This window comes from Rousettus aegyptiacus, unplaced genomic scaffold (assembly GCF_014176215.1).
Source record: "Rousettus aegyptiacus isolate mRouAeg1 unplaced genomic scaffold, mRouAeg1.p scaffold_m13_p_14, whole genome shotgun sequence".
Taxonomy (NCBI): Eukaryota; Metazoa; Chordata; class Mammalia; order Chiroptera; family Pteropodidae; genus Rousettus; species Rousettus aegyptiacus.
In genome coordinates, this window is record NW_023416289.1 from 46,004,441 (window position 1) to 46,026,611 (window position 22,171).

Here is a 22,171-nt window from a genome sequence, read left to right on the forward strand (position 1 = left end):
TGTCACTATACAGGAGCCTAGAGTACCTCCCCCCCAGCCCTTTTTTGGAATCCCGCTGCTGAGCCACTACTTGTCAGCTGCCCACCCCCCACCTCCCTTTGCCCTAAATGGGTCACACCTCCCCGAGGCTTATAACCATCCTAGTGTGATCAGCACATGCATGAGGTCTCCGTGGGTGAAGTGCCCCATGTGGGAACCTGTCTGGGGTCTGATCCTGTCCTGGCGTGGTGTGGCCTCAGGCTCGAGCCCATTTTCCCCATTTGGGAAGCTAGAGCGGGCCCGGGGAAAGCCTTAGCAGAGCAGCGCGGGAAGGCCTCTGCACCTGATGGGTTTGGGGCACCTGCCTGACCCAACTCGCAGTGGCCGCCTTCACCCTCCTGCTGCTGTTCCTCTCCTCCCACATTCTGGGGGACCTGGACTCCAAGGGGAGGTAAGAAAGGTTGGTGGTGGCAGGGACAGGGTGAGGCCGCAAGTGGCATGTGCCCTCTTCGTGCCAGGGTTTTCCACTGCAATGGAATGGGAAGGTGAGATTTAGGCATGTCACCCCGTGGGTCTTCTGACCCTACTGAGCCCCATTTCTTGAGTGGCTTTCTTTTGAACCTGGTATCCCATGCTCCCCCAGGCTGCTCTGGCATTATGTCCCCCAGCACCTGCAAGATGAGCCGCCTGCCAGAGATCATTTACTGGCTCAGCTCCGTTTCTACCATGGAGCTCTCGGAGAAGTCTGACCGCGAGTCCCAGGACTCCCACAGCTATGGGTGCTGGCGGCAAGAGGCCCTAGTACTGTTGGTGTTGTCTCTGGGCCCCTGGCCTGTGGCAAGGAGGTCATAGCAGGGCCCAGCTCCTTAGGTGACATTGGACATGTCTTCGGGCCTTCCCTGGCTTCAGTTACCCATATGTATATTGGGACTGCAAGTTTCTTTTTCCCTGACTCCATGTGGGCTCACCCAGTGATTGTCTCCCTGCCTCCACAGCTCTGGCTGTGACTGGGCTGGTTCTGGGAACAAACCCGGGACCAGCATGGGCAAAGAATATTAACGTCCAGAGTCGAATAAAAGGAGAGTTCCGTGTTTGTCTCTCTGTGTCCATTTCAGCCTCTCAATCTGAGCCCGGTCCCTAATACAGTCTCCTTTATCCTTGAACCTTTTCCCTCACGGAAGGCCCTCTGAGTGTCTAACTTGAATCCAATGCACTGCACCTGCACGTTTTGTGGGTAGTTTTGGTGTACCGACCGGACCCCAAAACAGCCCTCCTTCCCGGGGTGGTAGAGCTGTGATTCCCCACGGGCGTGATTTTACGTGTACCCAGAGACAGACCGTGAGTTCCAAGCTGAGGGAGCTCCTTGAGAGACAAAGCGGAGTGCGGAGCCCAAGAACCTGGGTTCTCAAGCAAGATGCTGCGTAGAACGCGGGAGGCCAAACAGTGGAGAATCAGGCAGAGTAGAAAGAGACTGGGCTAGGGATTGGACGGAGGGAAGGGATTGGACGCTGGGATTCGAAGGGGGCGGGGATAGAACGCAGAGGGATTGGGAGGGGGCGGGGATAAAGCCAGGGACCCGGGCGAGGCACACGCGAGACAGAAATCAGGGTAATCGAGACAGAAATTAGATAGTCGGGGGGCGAGCAGGAGCTCCGGAGGCTTGTCGACCAAGTCGTGGACTCGTCGTTCTGGGATTGGACATATGCCACTGAGAAACGGGTCCAGCGCTCTAAATCGGGGGTTCGGGAGGTGTGCTCCGGCTTGGTTTCCAGGAGTCGATCGTCAGACTCCTGACTCAGCGTGGTAAGTACCGGACCAGAGGGGCCCGAGTTCCTGCGAGGGCTGGGGACCTGTGTCTTGGGTCGAGCGTGCGAGCGTCTCCATCCCTTGTCCTCGACTCTTGCCTCGGCTCACAGCCTCAGCATCCCTGGCTGCGAGACATGCGCAGTAGGGTGCTCCCTCCCCCATCCCCTCCAGCCCCGAAGTGTGCAGGGAAGGAGAAGGGGACGCCGGGCCACCCCGGAACGAAAGAATTTATAGATGACCCCCCACCCCCACCCCGCGCCTCAGCCCTGCTTTGGAATGGGAAGCGGAAGTCAAGTGGTTAGTGCGAACAACGTCCGGCAGGTGTTCGTTTCGAATGGGTCTAGGGCTAATATTTTTCTCGAGATCTCTCAGTTCACCCTGGGAGGGTTTCCGCCTCTACCGCCTGGAATCTTGAAAGTCCTTTGTTACCGGGAGGCACTGTCCCCACACGTCGTCCTCAGCAGAGCCGCAGAAGGGGTTAACTCGAGTTATCCCTTCTGCCTGTGGTCACAGAGGTCCCCCCAACACTGGAGTCTCCGGCGGGATCCTCGAGATCCCTCAGGTGCTTAGGAAGGGTAAACTGGCGTCTTAAATTCCCGGATCAGCGGAGGACGAGGCTGGGGCCCTGGACTCCTGAGTCTGAGGGAGCAGGGGGCTGGAGACCTAGAGGATGACCCTCTGTCCTCCTACGTGTCTAGCGTGACATGGCTGAAGCACACCAGGCTGTGGGCTTCCGACCCTCGCTGACTTCGGATGGGGCTGAAGTGGAGCTCAGCGCCCCCGTGTTGCAGGAGATCTACCTGTCCGGACTGCGCTCTTGGAAAAGGCATCTCTCCCGTTTCTGGGTGAGGAGGGCGGTGGCTTTGTTTCCTTCCGGGAACCCAGTTACCTGCCTCTAGGATGCCTGAGGCTCACTTCCTGCATCCTAGTGGTCCCACTGCTAGGATCATATCACCCCCTTCTGGGAATTCTGATGTCCACTTCTGGGACCTCTTAAAGCTATCTCCTGGTCTGTGGCTCACTTCTGGGATTCTCAGCCTCGCCTACTGGGAACCCCTATTTACCTCTCGTACCCACTTCCTGGGTTTCACTTTCCCTACACTCCCAAACGCAACTTCGACTCCAGTTTCTAGAACTCAAAGTCCCCTTCCCACGGTGCACCTCTTATCTTTCCCTTTCATCTCCAGGCTCTAAACTAGATACTCCCTTTTCCAGAACCCCAAGACCGGATGAAGATCTAGGGTAGCCCACACCCCAGTCCTGAAGTCCCTTCGGTTCTGAGTTGCAAACCTCTGGTGTCTGTATCCTACAGTTTTCCATCACTGCAAATCCTGCCACCCCATCTCTGGAACAGCCCAACCCCCGCTCCTTGCCCTGGCTCTAGAACCCCCATGCAGCTATATAACCAGATTCCTCACCTGCCCCAGAGTGCCTGGTTCTAGAACTTTGGCACCATCTACATCCTGAGTCTCCCCGCTGGTCACAATCTCTGTCTGTGAACACAGGTTTTGAACACCTGTGGGCTCAGCCAGGACTGAGTTTGAATCCTGGCTCTGCCACTTATGAGTTGTGTGGCCTTGGGCGAGTGCTCCTCTCTGAGCCTCAGTTTCCCCAAGTGTAGAACAAGGGCAAACATGGCCCCTTCCTCACAGGACAGTCACGAGGATTAAGTGAATCTCACTTGTAAGCATAGAGCGAAGCACCTAGCCCACGGCAAGTGGGGAGCATTATCTTTTGATAATACTGTTTTTGATGCATTCAGCAAGTATCTGTGGAGCGTTTATTCAGGGCCTGGCACTGTTTGGGGCACTGCGGACATGGCAGGGAGCAAGGACAGAATCCTGAGCTCATGGAGCTCTCCATATAGTTGGAGAGAAGAAAAATAAGCGTGTGTGTGTGTGTGTGTGTGTGTATACTTAAACTAAGATATTATTACATACAGAAAAATGCACAGATTTTTTAGATATACAGTGAATTTTCACAATACCTTTATAACCAACTCCCCATCAAGACAGCATTACCACTATTCTAGAATGTTCCTTCAAGACCCTTTCCATTAACACCCTCACTGCAAGGCAGCCGCTGTCCTAATGTCTTTGCTTATAGATGGATTTTGACCGGAATTGCATTGTTGAATATTTTGACTGTCACCCCTACATAAGAGTCAAGACCTTAAAAGAGTTAAAACCCTTTTAAGAATCGGAGGTCCCCTATGGTTAATGCCCCCCACCAGACCCTCACATTAGTATTAAATGACAATCCCAATAATGATCATTCTTTCCTATCACATAGCTACCTCTCTCCCTGACGGTCACTTGGAACTCTCATGTCTGATTTCGGAAGCTAAGCAGGGTTGGGCCTGGTTAGTACTTGAATGGGAGACCACCTAGGAAGACCAGGTGCTGTAGGCATAAAAAATAAAAAATAAGGACTCGTAAGCAGACAAGATCCTTGCAATCTGTGAGGTCAACCAAGGGTTGCCTCACCTAAAAAAAAAATAATAAGTGTTAGTTATCTTGGTCAGCCTCCCCTAGGAATCTGGTTAGTAACCCAGCGTTTTCATTAATTCCTCATTCATTCCATGGACAGGTAGTCCCAGAAGGCCTACCAAACTCCAGCCTAAGAGCGACCTCCTCCAGGAAGCCTTCTCTGACTCCCAGGGGCTGAGCAACCTGCCATCACAGGGCTCCTGTGCCTTGTCCACCACCACTAGCATTCATTCTGGCCTGACCTCCCTGAGCACACGATCTAGATCAATCTGTTCCCTGCTGGGTCTTGAGTACCCAGCTCAGGGCACAGGGCACACCCGGTGCTCAATCGATATCTAAGAATGGTGCTGAGAGGATGGGATAACTGATTGAATGGATGCCATTTCTTCCCCGCAGAATGACTTTCTCACTGGTGTGTTCCCTGCCAGCCCCCTCAGCTGGCTCTTCCTCTTCAGTGCAATCCAGCTCGCCTGGTTTCTTCAGCTGGATCCTTCCCTAGGGCTGATGGAAAAGATCAAAGAGTTGCTGCCAGACTGGTGAGCTCCCCACCTCAGCCCAGTAACCTCCCTACTCCCTTTCCCTCCACCCAGTTATCTTCTCTATCAGGAAGGTGAGACTTTGGGACATATTAACAAAGGTACAGCATCAGTAAGAAGGAGGTGATTGCCTCTCTTCTCTCTGCACATTTTCCATCCTGGCTGTTTCTTGCTAAGGGGAATGGTAACACACTAGAAAATGTCCAGATATGGTTATATATACTAACGAATGTATGAATTCTGCTAATCTACAGTTGTGTACTCTTAGGCAAGAGAATTCACCATTCTTAGGGTCAGAGTGTTCATCTGTAAAATAGGGATAAAAATAATTGCTTCTTAGGGTGGTTGGAAGAATTAAACAAAATTAAGCCCGTGGAATATTCAGTACGGTGCCAGGGGGTTATTAAGTGGGACTGGTTGTACAAGTATAGTTCACCTTTGAGAAAGTTTTGGCCACCAGACACCCACGAAGTGGCAGGTTCTAACGCTTTGAGTGGTCCTGCTGCAGAAGGCAGATTTTGTGCAGACAGCCCCAAAAGGCAGGTCAGGGATCAGGGGTAGAAATGTCCAAGAAAACTAGATTTACCCAGTCTACAAAGGGGACGTGACTCACCCCAAGTCCTCCAGGTGGGATTTGCTCCCATGTCTGATTGCAACTTTGCAAACATGTTGATTTACTGTAGCTTTAGACCAGTTCCCTGAACTTGAGTTTGTATTAGAACCATCTGGAAGACTTGTTAAACCACTAATTGCTGGGCCCTACTCCAAAAGATTCCATCTTAGTAGGTCTAGTTGGAGGGAGAGGCCAGGAATTTGCGTTTCTGGCAAACTCCAAGGTGGTGCTGGTGCTGGTGCTGGTGGTCCAAGGGCTACACTTTGAGAACCATTGCCTTAAAACATAATTTAAAATCTGGGATGAAAAAGTATCCTTTCAACAGAAATATCGCCTATTAAGCACCTACCGATTTCCAGGGGAAAGTGATTTTAGAAGCTGGGTGTCCCCATAGTCCTTGGGGAAGAGGGTGCCTAGAGAGTATCAGGCCTACTTTACAAATGAGGAAATTTGGACTTCTCTGACTCTACAAGTCTACAAGATAAGCCCCCAACAGCCAAAAGACTCAAATCAGAGAATATTATTTAGGGCTGGGGCTGGGTAGGGATGAAGGAGAGGGGGTTTCTGAAGCCGGGAGACCTAGGCCCATTCTCTCTTCCTCTCTCCCAGGGGAGGACAACACCACAGACTTCGGGGGATCCTGGCCGCTGCGCTGTTTGCTTCGTGTCTGTGGGGAGCCCTGATCTTCACACTTCACGTGGCTCTGAGGCTGCTCCTGTCCTACCATGGCTGGCTCCTCGAACCCCACGGAGCCATGTCCTCGCCCACCAAGACTTGGCTGGTATGTGGGAGGCAGAGCCCGGCTCAGGCTTCTAGGGGCCCACTTCCCCGGCCCCAGTGAGGGGTTTAATGACCCACTAACCCCTACTTCCCACCAGGCCTTGGTCCGCATCTTTTCCGGCCGCCGCCTGATGCTCTTCAGTTACCAGCGCTCGCTGCCGCGCCAGCCTGTGCCCTCGGTGCAGGACACCGTGCGCAAGGTGGGCCTGGTGCCCGGGAACACCGGAGAAGCAGGCGGGGGCGGGCGAGGGGCGTGACCCACCCTCATTTCCGCCTCTCCCTTCAGTACTTGGAGTCTGTCCGTCCTGTCCTCTCCCACGAAGACTTCGACTGGACGGCGGCCCTAGCGAAGGAATTCCTGAGGCTGCAGGCGTCGCTGCTGCAGTGGCACCTGCGGCTCAAGTCCTGGTGGGCGTCCAATTACGTGAGTCCCCCAATCCCGAAGACAAAGGTTCTGAGCCCGCCCTCCTGCGAGTTCCACGCCCCGCCCCATTCCCCGCCCACAACCACCAGGCCCTGCGGCGATTGGAGCCCCGGGACAGGCGAACATTCTGACCCCCGCCCCATACCCAATATTCTGAGCCCCGCCCCCACGCTCCACTAATTTAAACCCAAGCCAGGATGCTCTGATATTCCGAGCTACCCTTATTCGCCAATATCCTGAACCCCGTCTATCAGGTGCCAACATTTTGAGCCTCGCCCTCCATGCTCAGATATTCTAAGACTGACTCCAATAATATAAATTCTGCCTCCAGGACCCGCCCACACCCAGAGCTCTGCCCCCAACGTTTAAGTATTTGAACCTGAATTTCAGGACCCACCCAACATATCGGCCCCTTCCCTGGAAGGCCAACGCTTTTAGGACCCACCCCCACAATAGTTATATGTAGTTTTCTTCCTCTCTCTGCTCAATAACAGACTTTCCTCAATGGGCCTCTATTCTGATTTCAGGTGCTAGATTATTTTATTCTGAGACGGGCTATTTCACTAGATTATTTGAACTCCTTGGAAAAATCAGGCCTAGAGCAAGTCAGTGATTCCTCCAAATCAAGGCTTACGAGTCTCCCATTCTGTAGGAGTGAGCCACGATCAGCCGCTGGGTGGCGTGTGGAGGTGCAGGTGGGGGTGGCAATGGCGAGGCGAAGGAGGTAGTGTGTGTGTCTAGAGGGTGGTCAGAGGAGGCTGCAGCTGGATAAGAGGATCAGGGCTCCAGGGGGAGAAGGTGTTAGGGCTGAGTCTTGAGGGTTGGAGAGAATTTGACCCTGTCAGATTGGTAGGAACGAACAGCCTGAGCGAAGGCGAAGAAGTAGAAAAGTCGTAGGGCGTGGGCTGGGAGCAAGGAGGCTTTACTCTGGCTGGAACAAGGGCATTAAGGGTGGTGGTCATGGAGGTGATGATAGAGTGGTGGGGAGAGGCCTGGCCTCGGGCTGAGGACTCTGGACTTTGTCTTGGGGGTGCTAGGAAGCCGTGAGAGGATTCTGAACGGGGGAGAGACAGAGCAAGCTCCGGTGTCAGAGAAAGACTGCAAGGGAGACAGTGGAGCCTGGGAGGCTGGAGAGGAGGCTGGGGTCAGGGTCTGTGGGAGAGGACAAGGCCTGAGAGGTGGCTGTGGGACAGAGGGACTGAGACAGAGCACATCAGGGGGCAGGAGGGTGGGGCCGGGAACAGCCAGGCTGTGGGCTGGGGGAGAAGAGGGAGATGGCACCTACGCATCTCAGCTGGTGATTGGAGGGGTGCGGGGAGACTGGGGGACTTTTCCTTAGATAGGGAGAAGGGGGCAGCTTTGGAATCATGACACTGCGCTCTGTGGAGGCAGGTCTCACTGGCCTGTGGGGCCGGGGGAGACACCCTGGAGACCTGGGTGAGGGCTCAGGAAAGAGGCTCAGGTTGTGACTGCAAACTGGGACCCTCTGGAAGGAAATTGAAACATTAGACTTGGATGAGAATATCGGAGGCGAGAATATAGAATGAAAAGAGAAGAGGGTCTGGGACAGAGCCCCAAGGGGTAGCAGCACGGAGGGGTCAGTCAGGCAAGCTTGATGGCCGGCACCGAGTCAGGTCTGGAGAGGCAGGATGGAACCCAGGCCTTAGTTTTTACATTTTTTTTTTCCTTCACGCTCTTGGACCAGATTCTGCAGTAAAAAATTAATTAAGTAAGTAAGTGAGTAAGTAAACACACACACACACACACACACACACACACGGATGTATTGTACCGCTAAGCCATGCCAAATAGAACATACAACGTTATCTTATGTGCAACAAAGGAAAAAAAACACATTGCTTTCTTATCACATAGACTTTTTATATATAGATCAGTTCTCATTATTCGTGGATTTCGTATTTGCAAATTCACCTACTTGCTGAAATTTATTTGTAATCCCCAAATCAGTACTGTGGCACTATCACGGGCACTCATGGGCATGCGCAGAGCGGAGAAAAATTGGAGTCGCCCAGCATGCACGTTCCCAGCTGAGGCTGAATAAGGCAATGCTCTGCCTCCCTGCTGCAGCTGTCATCCCGCAAACAGGGGTCCTTTTTGTGATCTACTTAGTTTCACATTGTTTGCATTTTTTATGTTTTTCGTTGCTGATTTCGCTGCTGAAAAGGTCCCTCAAGTGTAGCGCTGAAGTGCTGGCTAGCATTCCTAGGACCTAAGGTGTGAATTGCCTTACAGAGAAAACACACGTGTTAGAGGAACTTCTTCAGTCATGAGTTGTTGGCCGTGACTTCGATATGAAAGAATCGACGATACGTATTAAGTAAGGTGTCTTTAATCAGAAACACACATAACACCAGTTTATGTGCTGATCGTTTGACGAAACAGGGTGACCAAAGGCTTGCAGGAACCTGACCCTGTATTTCCCCAGGAACAATGGTTCAGTATTCGATAATTCAGTGTTCCTGGTGACTTTACAGAACGTAACTATAGTGAGTAATGAGAATAAACGGTATACGGAAAGAATGCACCTAGATGTAGATTTGTATCAAATATCACTCCTGAGCAAACTTTAAAAAAGAAGCTATAGATATAATTGGCTAACGCACCCCTAAGACTCACACATTCAGAATCCGATTCTTTTCACTTCCTTTTTGATCAGAATTGTTCGTGTCTTCCCACTTTCCCCACATCTTCATTCTCTGTCTTGTCAAAACCCTTGCGATGTAGGACTTCCCAACAGATCCTATAACAAAAGCCATTGGATTTGGAGTGGTCCAGCAGCTGTCAGGAAAACCCGCGTAATTTAGACTCTGCTTTGGATATTTTCTTACCACATCTGATTCATCACTACCTACCCCCACCCTCACCATTTGGTTCCTGTTGATTAAATCTTGCTCCATTACTGTCTCCAGGATTTTCTTCTGATTCATAGATACCCTTGGTCAAGCTTCGATGTTTACTTTTTAAAATAGTTATACGTTATACGTATAATGTTACCGTATTACACATATGGTAAAAAGCACAGAAATTAAGTGTACAGCTTGATGAAATTTTATGTATGCATGTAACCATATAATCACTGCATAGATATCAAGGTATAGAACTTTTCTAGCATTTGCTGGAATCTTCTGGATTTTTTCCAGAAAGTGTTGCACATTCCCAGAGGATGACAACTGCATCCTGCCTAGTCTAAGTATAAGGTATTGAGTACATTCGCAATGTCGTAACCATCACTGCTGTCTATTTCCAGAGTTTTCCCACCATCCCAAACAGAAACTCTGTGCCTATTAAGCCACACACCCCCCTCCCACTTACCCTGGTCCCAGGTAGCCCCTGTTCTACGTTCTGTCTCTGTATTTGCCTGTTTTCAACTTTTCACGTAAGTGGAGTCATACACTATCCTTTTGTGTCTGACTCATTCACTTTGCATAATGTTTTCAGGGCTCATGCATGTCGCAGTCCATAGCAGAACTTCATTCCTTTCTATATTAACATTCCATTGTATGAATAGACCACACTGGGTTGTCTGTTTCACCTTTTGATGGACATTCGGATCTCAGTAGTATTTGTTTAAATCTCGGATGGGATTGAAAAACATATCTCGTTGCACATCTGGCCTTTTTCACTTGTCAGCATACCTTGGTGCTCACTCTGTCAGTGATATAGAAGTACCTTGTTCTTTTTAACGGCTGTGTAATATTCTATAGCACGAGTGTAGTACAGTTTAGCTAAATGATCCCATTGATGGATTTCTAGGTTATTGCTAGTTACTAACCATGATGGCCTCCTTCACTGAGCTCCACCCTCCCTATTTGACATAGCTAAGTCTTGGGGGGTCTGACCCTCCCACTCCCCCACCCACCCACCTTGGCCCAGCCCCCCCCCCCAGTTGTGTGTCTTTCTGTCACACTTACAGGTCAGTGACTGGTGGGAAGAATTTGTATACCTGCGCTCCCGGAACTCACTGATGGTGAACAGCAACTATTACATGATGGTGAGAAGGGGTGAAAAGGGGCTACGAGATGGGGAGGGGGTGGGGTTCGTAATTCCCAGGTCTAGAATTGGGACGTCTGGGTAGAATGTGGGGTGTAGGGTCAGCGACCGGAATCACAGTCTGGAATTCACCGTCCCACCCTCCGTTGGGGTCAGTACCTGTGTTTGGTGTCAGTGTCACAACGGGGCAAACCTGACCCCAGGCGTTTTGCTATCTCCTCGCTGGGCACCCCAGGACTTTCTGTACGTGACACCCACACCGGTGCAGGCCGCTCGTGCTGGAAACGCTGTCCACGCGCTCCTTCTCTACCGCCACCGCCTGGACCGCCAGGAGATCCTGCCGGTAAGAGGGCCACCCCGTGGCCTGGGGACAGAGGCTGTGGAGCCACGCACATCCCGGGGAGTAGTTCGCTAGCCCATGGTCTCCTGCAGACTTTGCTGATGGGAATGCGGCCGTTATGCTCTGCACAGTATGAGAAGATATTCAACACCACCCGCATTCCTGGGGTGCAGAAAGGTGAGACCTCTTTCCCCTCCTTGCCGATGGGTGGCACAGTGTAGGGGCCAAGAGCATGTTCTCTGGAGCCAGCGCACCTGGGTTCGAATCCCAGCTCCACCGCTCCCTGGCTGTGTGACCTCAGGCAAATTTTCACCCTCTCTGAGCCTCAGTTTCCCCATCTTTATAAACGAGATAATAAAGGCGTGGAGGATGGTGAAGATTAAATGAGTGCTAAACACAGTGCAAGCCCTCTAGGAGGAGCCTAATAACTGGTGGCTCTTCTTATTCTTATAGCATTTCCGACCTCTCTTTTTCCCCACACTTCTGCCCACGCCACCCCTAGACCACATCCGCCACCTCGGTGACAGCCGACACGTGGCCGTCTTCCATCGCGGCCGATTCTTCCGCGTGGGGACCCACTCTCGAAGCGGCCTGCTTCCGCCGCGCGCCCTGGAGCAGCAGTTCCAGCGAATCCTGGATGACCCCTCCCCCGCCTGCCCCCACGAGGAGCATCTGGCGGCCCTGACCGCCGCCCCCAGGTGAGGGTGGGAGGGCAGGGGACCCGGAGGCCCAGCCGATGACTCCAAGTTGCGGAAGGGCAGGGTTGGAGGCCCGGTGGAGGCTGGGCAGAGTGGTGGGCTCAGGTACGTCCCTCAACAGGGACCTGTGGGCCCAGGTGCGGAGGTCGCTGAAGACCCAGGCGGAGGATGCGCTGGAGGCCGTGGAGGGAGCTGCTTTTTTTGTCTCGCTGGATTCGGAACCCCAGGGACTCACGAGGGAAGACCCCGCGGCCTCCTTGGATGCCTACGCCCACGCTCTGCTGGCGGGCAGGGGCCATGACCGGTGCGTCAGCCCGGGAAGTGGGACTCGACCCCAGCCCATGAGCAGAACCCAGTATCCAGACGGAAGACGGGGCCCTAGACAAGACGACCCTGGACCCCAGATCCAGAGAAAGCTAGGTCCAGGACCCCAGCCCTGGGACCCCCAGACAACTTCCCGGGTGCCCAGCAGGCATCACTCTGATTCCCGAGGCACCTGGGAGAGTCTCTGGAACCTCCCAGCACCCCGTAAGCCTTGACCCTCTCTCCGCACGTTCTCTCAGCAACCTCCAGCTTTCTAACCCCAGGCGTGTCTCAGAGGCCATCCAGCACCACCTGCTGGAGACCCCACCCCCTAGATATCCCTACACCAGCCCCGATTCTCAGAAAAATGTTTCCACCCTGAAACTCCCACACGTCCAACAGAGGATACCCCAAGTTTCCTCTTGGCCCCTACTTTTTGGTGACCACTCTGAACCCTCCTGGCACAGATGGTTTGACAAATCCTTCACCCTCATCGTCTTCTCAAATGGGAAGCTGGGCCTCAACGTGGAGCACTCTTGGGCCGACTGCCCCATCTCAGGACATATGTGGGAGGTAGGGCAACCAGCCTGCTCGCCACCCTGGGGACCACCACCCCCTTCTCCAAAGACCTTGGGGTCAGAGGAAAAATGGAGGCTCAGAGAGAGGCAGAGAGCAGACCGGGGCCACCCAGCAAAGGAAGGGGTCTGGGATTATGACCTTCCTTTGACGAATGAGCAACTGGGGCTCAAAAAAGGGAGGAGCTTTGCCCAGAGTCAGGGAACCAGGAGTTATGGAGCAAGAATCTGAATCAGGGGTGCCCCGAGGCCAGAATGTGCAGCTCTTCAACCACATTGCACTGAATCGAAACCATCTTCCAGCACTGGCCAGCTGCGTGACCCTGGACCAGTTACTCCCCTCCTCTGAGCCTCAGTTTCCCCTTTCGTCAGGTGGAAGGGTTGGATTTTCCTTTGTCTTTAAGTCCGATCCAGTCCTGAGAACCTTCACATCTCCATTGTCTCTATTTTATTTGGTCCCTAAATCATAGGGGGTGGTGCCTGCATCCCATCAGGTTCCCAGTCTTCTGGGGTGCCGCGTGAGGGGTTGGATGGGGCCTACGCTGGGGATCGGGCATGTGTGAGGGGAAAGGAGGCCCTTCCAGACCTAGGGGACAGCCCCAGATCAGCAGCGACTCTTCTGTGCCTGTTTCTCATTTGTAAAATAGAAATGATTTCTCTTTGATGACATTGGTAAATGAAACTCAATTCAGTTCAACCTCAGACCCTTCGGACAATTCATGTCAACGTATCTCTTCATATCAACTTTGCATGAAGAGATGTCACGTAGAATAATATAAAGAGAAATGCAAGGCTGGAGGGTAGTAGGTACTTGGTCAGGGCCAATTTAAAATATTTAACAACCATCAAAAGCAGTGCATGGGCCCCCTCAATCAGAACCACGTTGAGGGGTGCCCCTTGGGGGGGCTGGGGCAGCCATTGCTGACTCTTTATCTACCTGTCAGAAATACGGGGTCAGCAAAGCACCAGTTTAGTATTAGTATCAGTCCTGCTCTCGATGAACTTGAACCTGAGAGCCCATCTGTGAAGATCAGAGATTTCTGTTTCTTAGGGACTGCCCCCTACCCCCAGAAGGGACTGATAAAAGAGATCCCTGGTTAGGTGGCCCTTGGGCCACAGGGAAGAAGGGACTGTGACAGCCTCCATTTGCACACAGTTCACTCTGGCCACAGAATGCTTCCAGCTGGGCTACTCGGCAGATGGCCACTGCAAGGGGCATCCTGACCCCTCACTGCCCAAGCCCCAGCGGCTGCACTGGGACCTTCCAGAAAAGGTGAGGCTGGGTTTCCGGGTTGCTCCTCCAAGTCCCCAAATTCTTCACTTTAACTCTAAACTTAAGGCCACCCCCAACCTCAAGATTAGCCCCATCCCCTACTCTATCCCAAACCCCAACTCTAACCCCAACCCCAACCTCAATCCAGTGCTACCTCAACTCGAGCCCCAAGCCCATCCGTACCCCAAACTCATTCTGTCCCACCTTTATCACCAGACCTAAATTCAGTCCTGTCTCCGACCCAAACCCATCTGCAACCCCAGCCCTAAATCTTCCCAACCCTGTCCCCAACCCCAAGTTCATCCCGACCTTCAGTGCCATCCCTAGCTCCGCCTTTAACCTAGCCCTTCAGCTCCATTTCCTTCTTTGTCCCCATTTCCATTATCCCTCCCGACCCTAGCTTAGTTCCATTCTCATCTCCACTTCCGCCCCGTTCCCAGCTCTAACCCTACCGCCATCTCTGACCCTGGCCACTGTTCCCTCTGTCCTTCTCTGGCAGGTCCATCTGTCCATCTCTCTGGCTCTGAGGGGAGCCAAGACCTTATCTGGAGACATTGACTGCCACGTCTTCCCCTTCTCCCACTTTGGCAAGAGCTTCATCAAACGCTGCCACCTCTCTTCGGACAGCTTCATCCAGATGGCCTTGCAGCTGGCCCACTTCCGGGTCAGTGGGGTTCCCTGACCCCAGCCCTCTCTTAGGACCTCACATCTCTAGTCCCCCAAGACTGCTTCGTCAGCCCCTTTCTTAACCCTTCTCGGCCTTGCGGGCCCATTATCTTGATTTCTCTCTCCCAGCCACCCATTCCTGGGGTGACAGGAGGAGGCTGGGGGTCCAGACAGAGGGCGGCCAAGTCTGTGAAGACTTCCTGAGCTCAGCCAACAGGCTCTTCTCCTCTTCGTCCCCCCAGGACAGGGGTCAATTCTGCCTGACTTATGAGTCGACCATGACTCGCTTGTTCCTGGAAGGCCGGACGGAGACGGTGAGGTCTTGCACGAAGGAGGCCTGCAGCTTTGTGAACGCCATGGAGGACAAAGGGAAGACGGTAGGTATGGGCTTCGTTCGAGGCTTCAGGCGTCTGCACATCCCCATCCATCCATTTGGAGACATTTATGGAGCTCTTTGGGAGGGCCAGGCCCTGTGATGGGCCTTGGGAACAGGGTGGGACTGGGCCTGGTCTCTGACCTCGTGGAGCTCACTGATGGGGGCCAGACAGAGATACTTCAGGGTAGGGTGAAACGGGCTCCGTGGGGGGTCACGCTGGGCACTGGGGGAGCCCCCTAGAGGGAGCGGAATTTCCACAATGTAGCTCTACGATTATTTAACCACTGTGTGACCTGTGACTTCCATTTGCACCATTCCTCATGTTCCCTATACAAGCTCTCTGCTGGGAACACCCCAGCCACCTCTGTCCCTGTCCCCACCACTGCCTGTGAGGTTCACTGGAAGGAGTTTCAGGCGAGTCAGACGGACCTGGGAACCCATGATTCTGCCTTGTTGTGTGTGTCCCTGGGCAAGAGATGTCCCCTTCCTGAGCCTGAGTTCCCTCTGTAAAATAGAATTGCTATCTCTGCCTTGCAGGGATGTTGCAAGCTGGGTTGAGGCCAGGGGTGTGTGACAGGCCCCATCAGTAAGCCCATTTCCTGTTTTTCCATGACCTGTGACCTCCTCGGGGACCCCAGGACCCACAGTGCCTCGCCCTGCTCCGCTTGGCAGTGGATAAGCACCAGGCTCTGCTGAAGGCAGCGATGAGCGGACAGGGGGTCGACCGCCACCTCTTCGCACTCTACATCGTGTCCCAATTCCTTCACCTGCAGTCACCCTTCCTAGACCAGGTTGGGGTTCAGGAAAAGGGTTAGAGTGGGAAATGAGCAACCATGGGGGAAGGAAGGCACTTGGGGGCGAGGAGGGTGATGTTGGAAAAATGAGTTAAGTTATATGCAGACGAGAGAGTTAAGGTTGGGGGGGCAAGAGTGAAAGGGAGAAGGGGGAAGGTTAGGGAGCATGGTCGTGGAAAGAAATGGGAGGGGCTGGTCAGAGAGTAGAAGAGAGGGGTGAGGTCTTGGAGATGGAATGGGCGTGGCCAGAGAAGGTGCGTGGTCTGGGAAGAAAGGTTGCGAGTGGAAGGGGCGTGGTCACGGGAGACTGGTGAGGTGGGCGTGGTCAAGTGGAGAAGGTGAGAAGGGCGGGTTCAGGGAGAAGAGCGGAGGGGCGTGGTCAGGGAGGGGAGGAGCCGAGCGGCGATGAGGCCAGATTGAGAGAAAGTGGGCACCCAGGGCAGCAAGTCAGAAAGGGCCAGGGTTGCGTGGGTTAGAGTTGAACCAAGGGGGCGCGGACCTGCGAGTCTGTTTGTTTTTACTGCACAAGTGACCTGTCTCCTGTCCCTCAGGTGCACTCAGAGCAGTGGCAGCTGGCCACCAGCCAGATCCCTGTTCAGCAGATCCACCTGTTTGACGTCCACAATCACCCCGACTATGTCTCCTCTGGCGGTGGATTCGGGCCTGTGAGTGGGACTGGGCTGGACCCCAGATCTCTGGACCATGGGCCCTGAGGGAGAAGGGGGTGGGGGTCTGCACTCCTGCGTAGTGGGGGGAGGAGAAGACCTGGGGCTCTTCTGTTTCCCTCACTCTGTCCCTTTCCAGGTTGACGACCATGGTTATGGCGTTTCTTACATCTTCATGGGGGATAACACGATCACCTTCCACATCTCCAGCAAAAAATCAAGCACGAAAACGGTGAGACAAACTTGAACACACGCCCCGCCCCCTCCTTCCTCAGGCCCCAGGGGTCTGAATCCCCTGCACCCTCTGGCTCCCTCCTCTCCTATAACCTAAGAATCCAGACTCCAGCCCCCTCCTGCCACACAGTCCCAGAGTCCTCGTCCTCAGCCCCCATCTCCCTCCGACCCTGGAGTCAGGGACCCCCGCCCTCTTGTTTCTCCGCCTGCAGAAACCTCTCTCTTAGCGTCCCCAGACGTGACCCGTTTCTCCTTCCAGGATTCCCACCGGCTGGGGCAGCACATCGAGGACGCTCTGTTGGACATGGCCTCTCTGTTCCAGGAGGGGAAGCGTCTTAAGCAGGGGTGCAGAGGGCTGGGGGAGGACTCGGGGTACAGGTGCGGATCTCTCCCTTGCCACTCTAGGGGCTCCAGGGCGCCCACGACATCCACCAACTTTTGACCCCTTCCACTGGGGAGCTGGTCTCCCCAGGAACTTGCAGGAGGGTCTCTACAGCTGGGCTGGTGCAGGGCAGAGGCAGCCCACTGGGGTTTGGAAATCCCACATCTGGTCCAATAAAGACGTGTGAGCTGGGCGTGTGGCATCCCTGTGCTCTTGGGTGGGGCGGGGGTGGGGGTGGAGGCGAGGATCAGGGTGGAGAAGAGGAAAGGTCCCATCCATCCCCTGGCCCGACGATGAATTCCCAGTAACAATCACAACTTCAGTGATGACCCCAAACACCTGCCCAGTTCGTTTACTGTATTTCCACCTCCAGTCACATGAAACCCCACCATCCAAGGCCAACCCCAGTCAACCCCATGAGCTCTCATTAGCCCAATTCTTGCAGCCCCAACACCAACTGCCCGCCCTCTGGAGGACACACGTCTTACCAATACCTCCAGTGTACTTGCCACTTCTTATTCGTCACCCGATTAACATGACATAATTGACAGAGTGAACTAATGTGCTGTTTTGAGGAATATTTGAGCCAGTACTGTGAGCCACGTATGAAATTAAAAATTGTTAACATCCCGCGAACCTGGATTGGAAGACTTACTATTGTTAAGATGTCAATACTGTCAAAGATGTTCTATTCAATGCAGTCCCTATCAAAAGCCCAGCGATGTGTTTTGCAGAAATAGAAAAATCCATTCTACTCTGAAGAGCCAAAACCATCTTGAAAAAGAACAAAGTTGGAGACCTCACACTTCTTGACTTCAAAACTTATTATAAAATTAATGCAAGCAAAATAGTGTGATACTGGCATAAAGACAGATAAATGGACTGATGGAACAGAAATGAGAGCCCAGAAATAAACCCTCATGTATGTGGTCAGATGAATTTTGACAAGGGTGCCGAGACCATTCAGTGAGAGAGAGGACAGTCTTATTGACAAATGGTGCTGGGAAAACAGGATACCTACATGCAAAATAACAGAGTTGGACTTTACCCTGTCCCGTATACAAAAATCAACTCAAAAGGAATCAGACCTACATAGAAGAGCTAAAACTTTAAACTCATAAGACATAGGGGAAAAGCTCCACAACACTAGATTTGGCAATGATTTCTTGGGTATGACAGTAAAAGCACAGGCAACAAAAGAAAAAATGGATAAATTGGACTACATCAAAGTCGAAAACTTCTATGTCTCAAAGGACACAGTCACCAGAGTGAAAAGAAAACCCACAGAATCGGAGGAAACATTTGCAAATCATTTATCTGATAAGGAGTTAATATTCAGAACTCTTACAGCTTAGCGACAACAACAAAATTCAAAGAACCCCATTCAAAAATGGGCCAAGAACTTGAATAGACATTTCCCCAGAAAAGATGTACAAATGGCCAATAAGCACATGAAAAGATGTTCCTGGTGGTTGCCAGGAGCTGGGAGGAGAGAGGAATGCGGAATGAGGAGGTTTTGTTTAATGAGTACAGTTTCTGTTTGGGATGATGGAAAGTTCTAGAAATAGTGATGATGGTTACACAACAGTATGAGTGTAATTAATGCCATGGAATTGTACACCTGCAATCCCCCAAATAATATTTTGAATAATCTCACTATTCTTGGTTGCTTGATGATGACATATTTGTCAAATATTATTATATATGCAGTTTTAATGTTTACCATCTTTTGAATCATTAGTGTTACCTTATATTTTAATATATTGGCTTTAAATCCATCTTATTTTCTATAGACCAAAAAAAAATCTTTGCTTCTATTTCTTCAGAAAATCTTTAGAATAATTAAATTAAATCCTTTAAAAAATAATCTCATTGGGGTTTTTATTGAATTTGCATTAAAACTACGACGTAATTCAGATAGACTTATCGTTAGCACAGCATTCAGAGTAGTTATCCAGGAAAATAATTAGCGTTCCACGTATTCAAATGCTTTTAAAAATATATTTGGGCCTTAGGGGTATGGAATTGGATTACTCATCGTGGCTGGTTCTTGGCACGCTCTATTGTTAAGTGTGCCAGTTATTAAGCTATTATCTCTTAGTTTCAAACCGGCTCCCCCACACTTGGCTTTGTGAGTATGTGAGGTTGGGGCTCTGAAAACCACACTTTCGCTTCCCCCACCGTCTGTGCTCCACACTGCCACTAGGGGGCAGCAGAGAGACTGTAGAATTCTGGAGGAAACAAAAGGGACTCGCTTTTCCCCGTTTGCTTCCTGCTTGTTTCCGGTCAGTTTCTGGTTCCCGGAAGCTTCAGCCAGCGCAGCTTCTTTCCCCTTAGCAGCTGGTAAGTCTAGTTTGCAGTTTTTCCGGGTCTTGCGCATCCTCAGAGATGCCAGCACCCTTTCAGCAGCATGCTTTGCAGTGCCAGGTGGCCCTCTGAGCCCAGGCACACACCTGGGCCGGCTGAGCAATGCTCCCAACTCAATGTCTGAGTTCCACCTCCAGTGGGCCCTCTATCCAGGCATTTAGTTCCAGTAATTCTAACTTCATTCTTTGTTTTACCTGCCCCAGGGGCGGTTGCTGCTTCCTGTAGTGATCCCTACTATGATACCCGAGGGTTCTCTTTCTGCCTTCTGTTACCTAGTAACCAACCTGATCACAGCAGCCCCCCCCCCTTTATCTGCGGGGGGATAAATTCCAAGACCTCCTAGTACCTGACTCTCTATATACTATGTTTTTTCCTATACATTCACACCTATGATAACGTTTAATTTATAAATTAGGCACAGTAAGAGATTAACTAATACTAAAATAGAACAAATAATAATATACTGCAACAAAAGGAATGTAAACGGCTTTGGGGCCATTATTACATAAAATAAGGTTAGTGGAACACAAGCAGTCACCTCACAATCTATCTGATAATCTGAAGAGGAATTTTCATTCGAAAGGCTAACCTTATAGTCAGCTCTTTGTTCTGCTTCTGTAGATATGTTTGCCTCAGAAGCCAAAGGGCAGGGTGACCTCAAAATCAACTAAAGACTCTTCCTCCCTGTCGTTTGTTCTGTCTTGATAACAGATGTATTGCCTAAGTTTCTGTTTGAAAAATCTCCCGTTCTGTAACTCCCTGTAACCCATAGGAACTCCCACGCTCTGTAACCACCTGAGGACAAATTAGCCAATCAGCCCATCCCAACTGGCCAACTGTAATGGTGCAGATAAGCCCTATTAAAGTAAAGTTGCCTCTGAGCTCGGGGCCCAGATCTTCAGAGCACTAGCTCTTCTTGGCATAAGAAACCTGAGTTCTCCAACTCTCTGAGTACTGTTCAGTTTCTCGCTGGTCTGATTTTTGCAACATTTCTGCAACATTTCTGGAGGCCCCAGCGAGATTCCAACCACGCCGGCCCTTTGAGCTGCCAGACGGTTGGCTTGGTCAGGCTGGGCCGGATGGGCTCCGAGATGAACAGGGAGGCATGCCACCTGATGGTATTCCGGGTTCTCTTTCCAATCAGCGCCCTGACTCTCCAAACGGCCGAGCCCCTACTGGACTCAAAGGAGGGATGGACCAACTCACCAGGAATGGCCACAGGATAAGGTAAGGCCCCAGGGCTCAGCACCCCAGTCAGATCCCGTCTCCAGATGGAAGAGGAGCTTGATGACCTCCTAAAGTCTTCAGTTAGAAGACACAGGTCAAGGTCTTCCCAATGGGGGAAGACAAAGGTCAGGGCCTTCCAAAAAGGGGGGGAGGTGGATGTGGTTCCATAACACAGAGGTTAGCACGTCTGCTTTACATGCAGAAGGTCCTGGGTCACGCCCCTGTGGAGCCATGGTCCATGGTCTACAGCCATGCCATCCTGAACAAGCCCAATGTCTGATCTCGGAAGCTAAGCAGGGTTGGGCCTCGTTAGTACTTGGATACTTGGATAGGAGACCACCTAGGAAGGCTAGATGCTTTAGGCATAAATAATAATAATAATTTAAAAAGAGGGGGCAATCTTTTAACCTCTGGGGTATGAATTTTTGAGTGAATGAACGTCATGGCCAGTTTGACTTGGTCAGGTACAAATCTGTGGCTACACGGCTGGGCACCCATAAGGTCCCCTGAAGATTATGGAGTCTGAGTGGACTCGTCTGCGGTTCGTTGGCGCATGGCATATGGTCCAGGGCAGCATTGGACCAGTGTCCGATCGTGAGTCACAAAGCTGAGTCCGCTACGTCCAGGCGTCACCTAAGCTCCTTCAGGACACAGCCAGATGAGCACCTGAGTGGTCTCCTCTCTGGAGGAGGCACCCACCCTTGTTCGTCTCTGTGTCGCCGACACAGGGTGACATACACAGGGAGGGGGGCACAATTAATTGCTGATTCGGCTTAAGAACTGTCTACCTCCAAATGGCTGTTTTTGACATAGGGGCCCTCTGTCGAATTATTTACTTGAAATTTTAAGGTCCATTTCCCCCCTCCATTAGGAAGCTCCCTAAGGCATTATGGGTGGAGGTTCCTCTAAGCCAACTGTCTTAAATGATATGTTTTAAGAAAGGTTTCCTGGGGTTAAGCTGACCCCAGGAAAATTTCGTACTCTTTGTGAGCTTGAGTGGCCCGCCTTAGGGGTAGGAGGACCTTTGGAAGGGACCCTGGACCTCCCCACTGTGAGAACTGTGTACGGGGTAGTGACAGGGTCCCCTAGACATCCAGCCCAGTTTCCATACATAGACTCATGGTCGCAAATCCTACTGTAGTGTCTGCTTGATCCTGGTTTTGCACAAATAGGCAGGGACAGAGTAAGATACTTGTGGCCTGACCAACCTGGAAAAAGGACAAGGAAAAGCCAGCAAGAGCAATCCACCAAGGGGACCCCGAGGAACCACCTCTCTTCTCGCCGCCGTACATCCCAGCAACTCCACCATTCCCTGAACAGCCATGGCTACCCCCAGTTACTGTCTTCACCGCAAACTCATGAGGTCTCTGAACCAGAACCATCCAGCTAAGCTACTCCCAGATTCCTGGTCTTCGGAAATTGTGAGATGATATGTATTTATTGTGTTAAACGACTACGTTTTGGGGCAATTTTTTGACACAGCAGTAGACAATTTAGCTAGTAAAAAATCACCCTAAAAAAATGTTGGCTGACAGGCCCGAACTGCACCACAGAACCTTTTTTCTATCCCCTATTTCATTCCAAAGAGCTGGACCGTCAGCAGTGTCCCTGGAACTGAGACAGCGTGCCGGCT

General features: G+C 51.8%; 1 protein-coding gene and 1 long non-coding RNA gene across 6 annotated transcripts; both read left to right on the forward strand.

The window, feature by feature from the left end:
• The first annotated feature begins 1,532 nt into the window (after positions 1 to 1,532).
• CPT1C (carnitine palmitoyltransferase 1C) lies at positions 1,533 to 17,137 on the forward strand. Of its 5 annotated transcripts, none has more exons than XM_016122515.2 (19): positions 1,533 to 1,782; positions 2,484 to 2,630; positions 4,671 to 4,810; positions 6,033 to 6,204; positions 6,302 to 6,403; positions 6,490 to 6,627; positions 10,562 to 10,639; positions 10,874 to 10,981; positions 11,071 to 11,155; positions 11,481 to 11,676; positions 11,798 to 11,980; positions 12,447 to 12,552; positions 13,711 to 13,827; positions 14,327 to 14,491; positions 14,736 to 14,870; positions 15,508 to 15,660; positions 16,215 to 16,328; positions 16,468 to 16,560; positions 16,822 to 17,039. In XM_016122515.2, exons 2-19 carry the CDS (start codon positions 2,490 to 2,492, stop codon positions 17,002 to 17,004), a joined length of 2,409 nt encoding a protein of 802 aa, XP_015978001.1. In that variant the 5' UTR covers positions 1,533 to 1,782; positions 2,484 to 2,489; the 3' UTR covers positions 17,005 to 17,039. The 5 variants fall into 5 exon arrangements, with proteins under 5 accessions (XP_015978001.1, XP_015978002.1, XP_036087719.1 ...); XM_036231823.1 differs by lacking the exon at positions 1,533 to 1,782 and adding an exon at positions 1,847 to 2,082 and having other exon boundaries at positions 16,822 to 17,137; XM_036231825.1 differs by lacking the exon at positions 1,533 to 1,782 and adding an exon at positions 2,101 to 2,347.
• Positions 17,138 to 19,185: 2,048 nt separating this feature from the next.
• On the forward strand, positions 19,186 to 21,991 carry LOC118611385. Its single transcript, XR_004954299.1, has 3 exons — positions 19,186 to 19,287; positions 20,456 to 20,538; positions 21,711 to 21,991. It is a non-coding gene; the product is annotated as an uncharacterized LOC118611385 (long non-coding RNA).
• The last annotated feature ends 180 nt before the right edge of the window (positions 21,992 to 22,171 follow it).

Bases quoted from the DNA above. Each gene is read 5' to 3' on its own strand.
- CPT1C (XM_036231823.1), top strand. From the start codon at position 2,020: ATGACCCCCCACCCCCACCCCGCGCCTCAGCCCTGCTTTGGAATGGGA. The intron at 2,083-2,483 runs GTTAGTGCGAAC...CTACGTGTCTAG, and splicing joins TGGGAAGCGGAAGTCAAGTG to CGTGACATGGCTGAAGCACA. The intron at 11,156-11,480 runs GTGAGACCTCTT...CGCCACCCCTAG, and splicing joins CATTCCTGGGGTGCAGAAAG to ACCACATCCGCCACCTCGGT.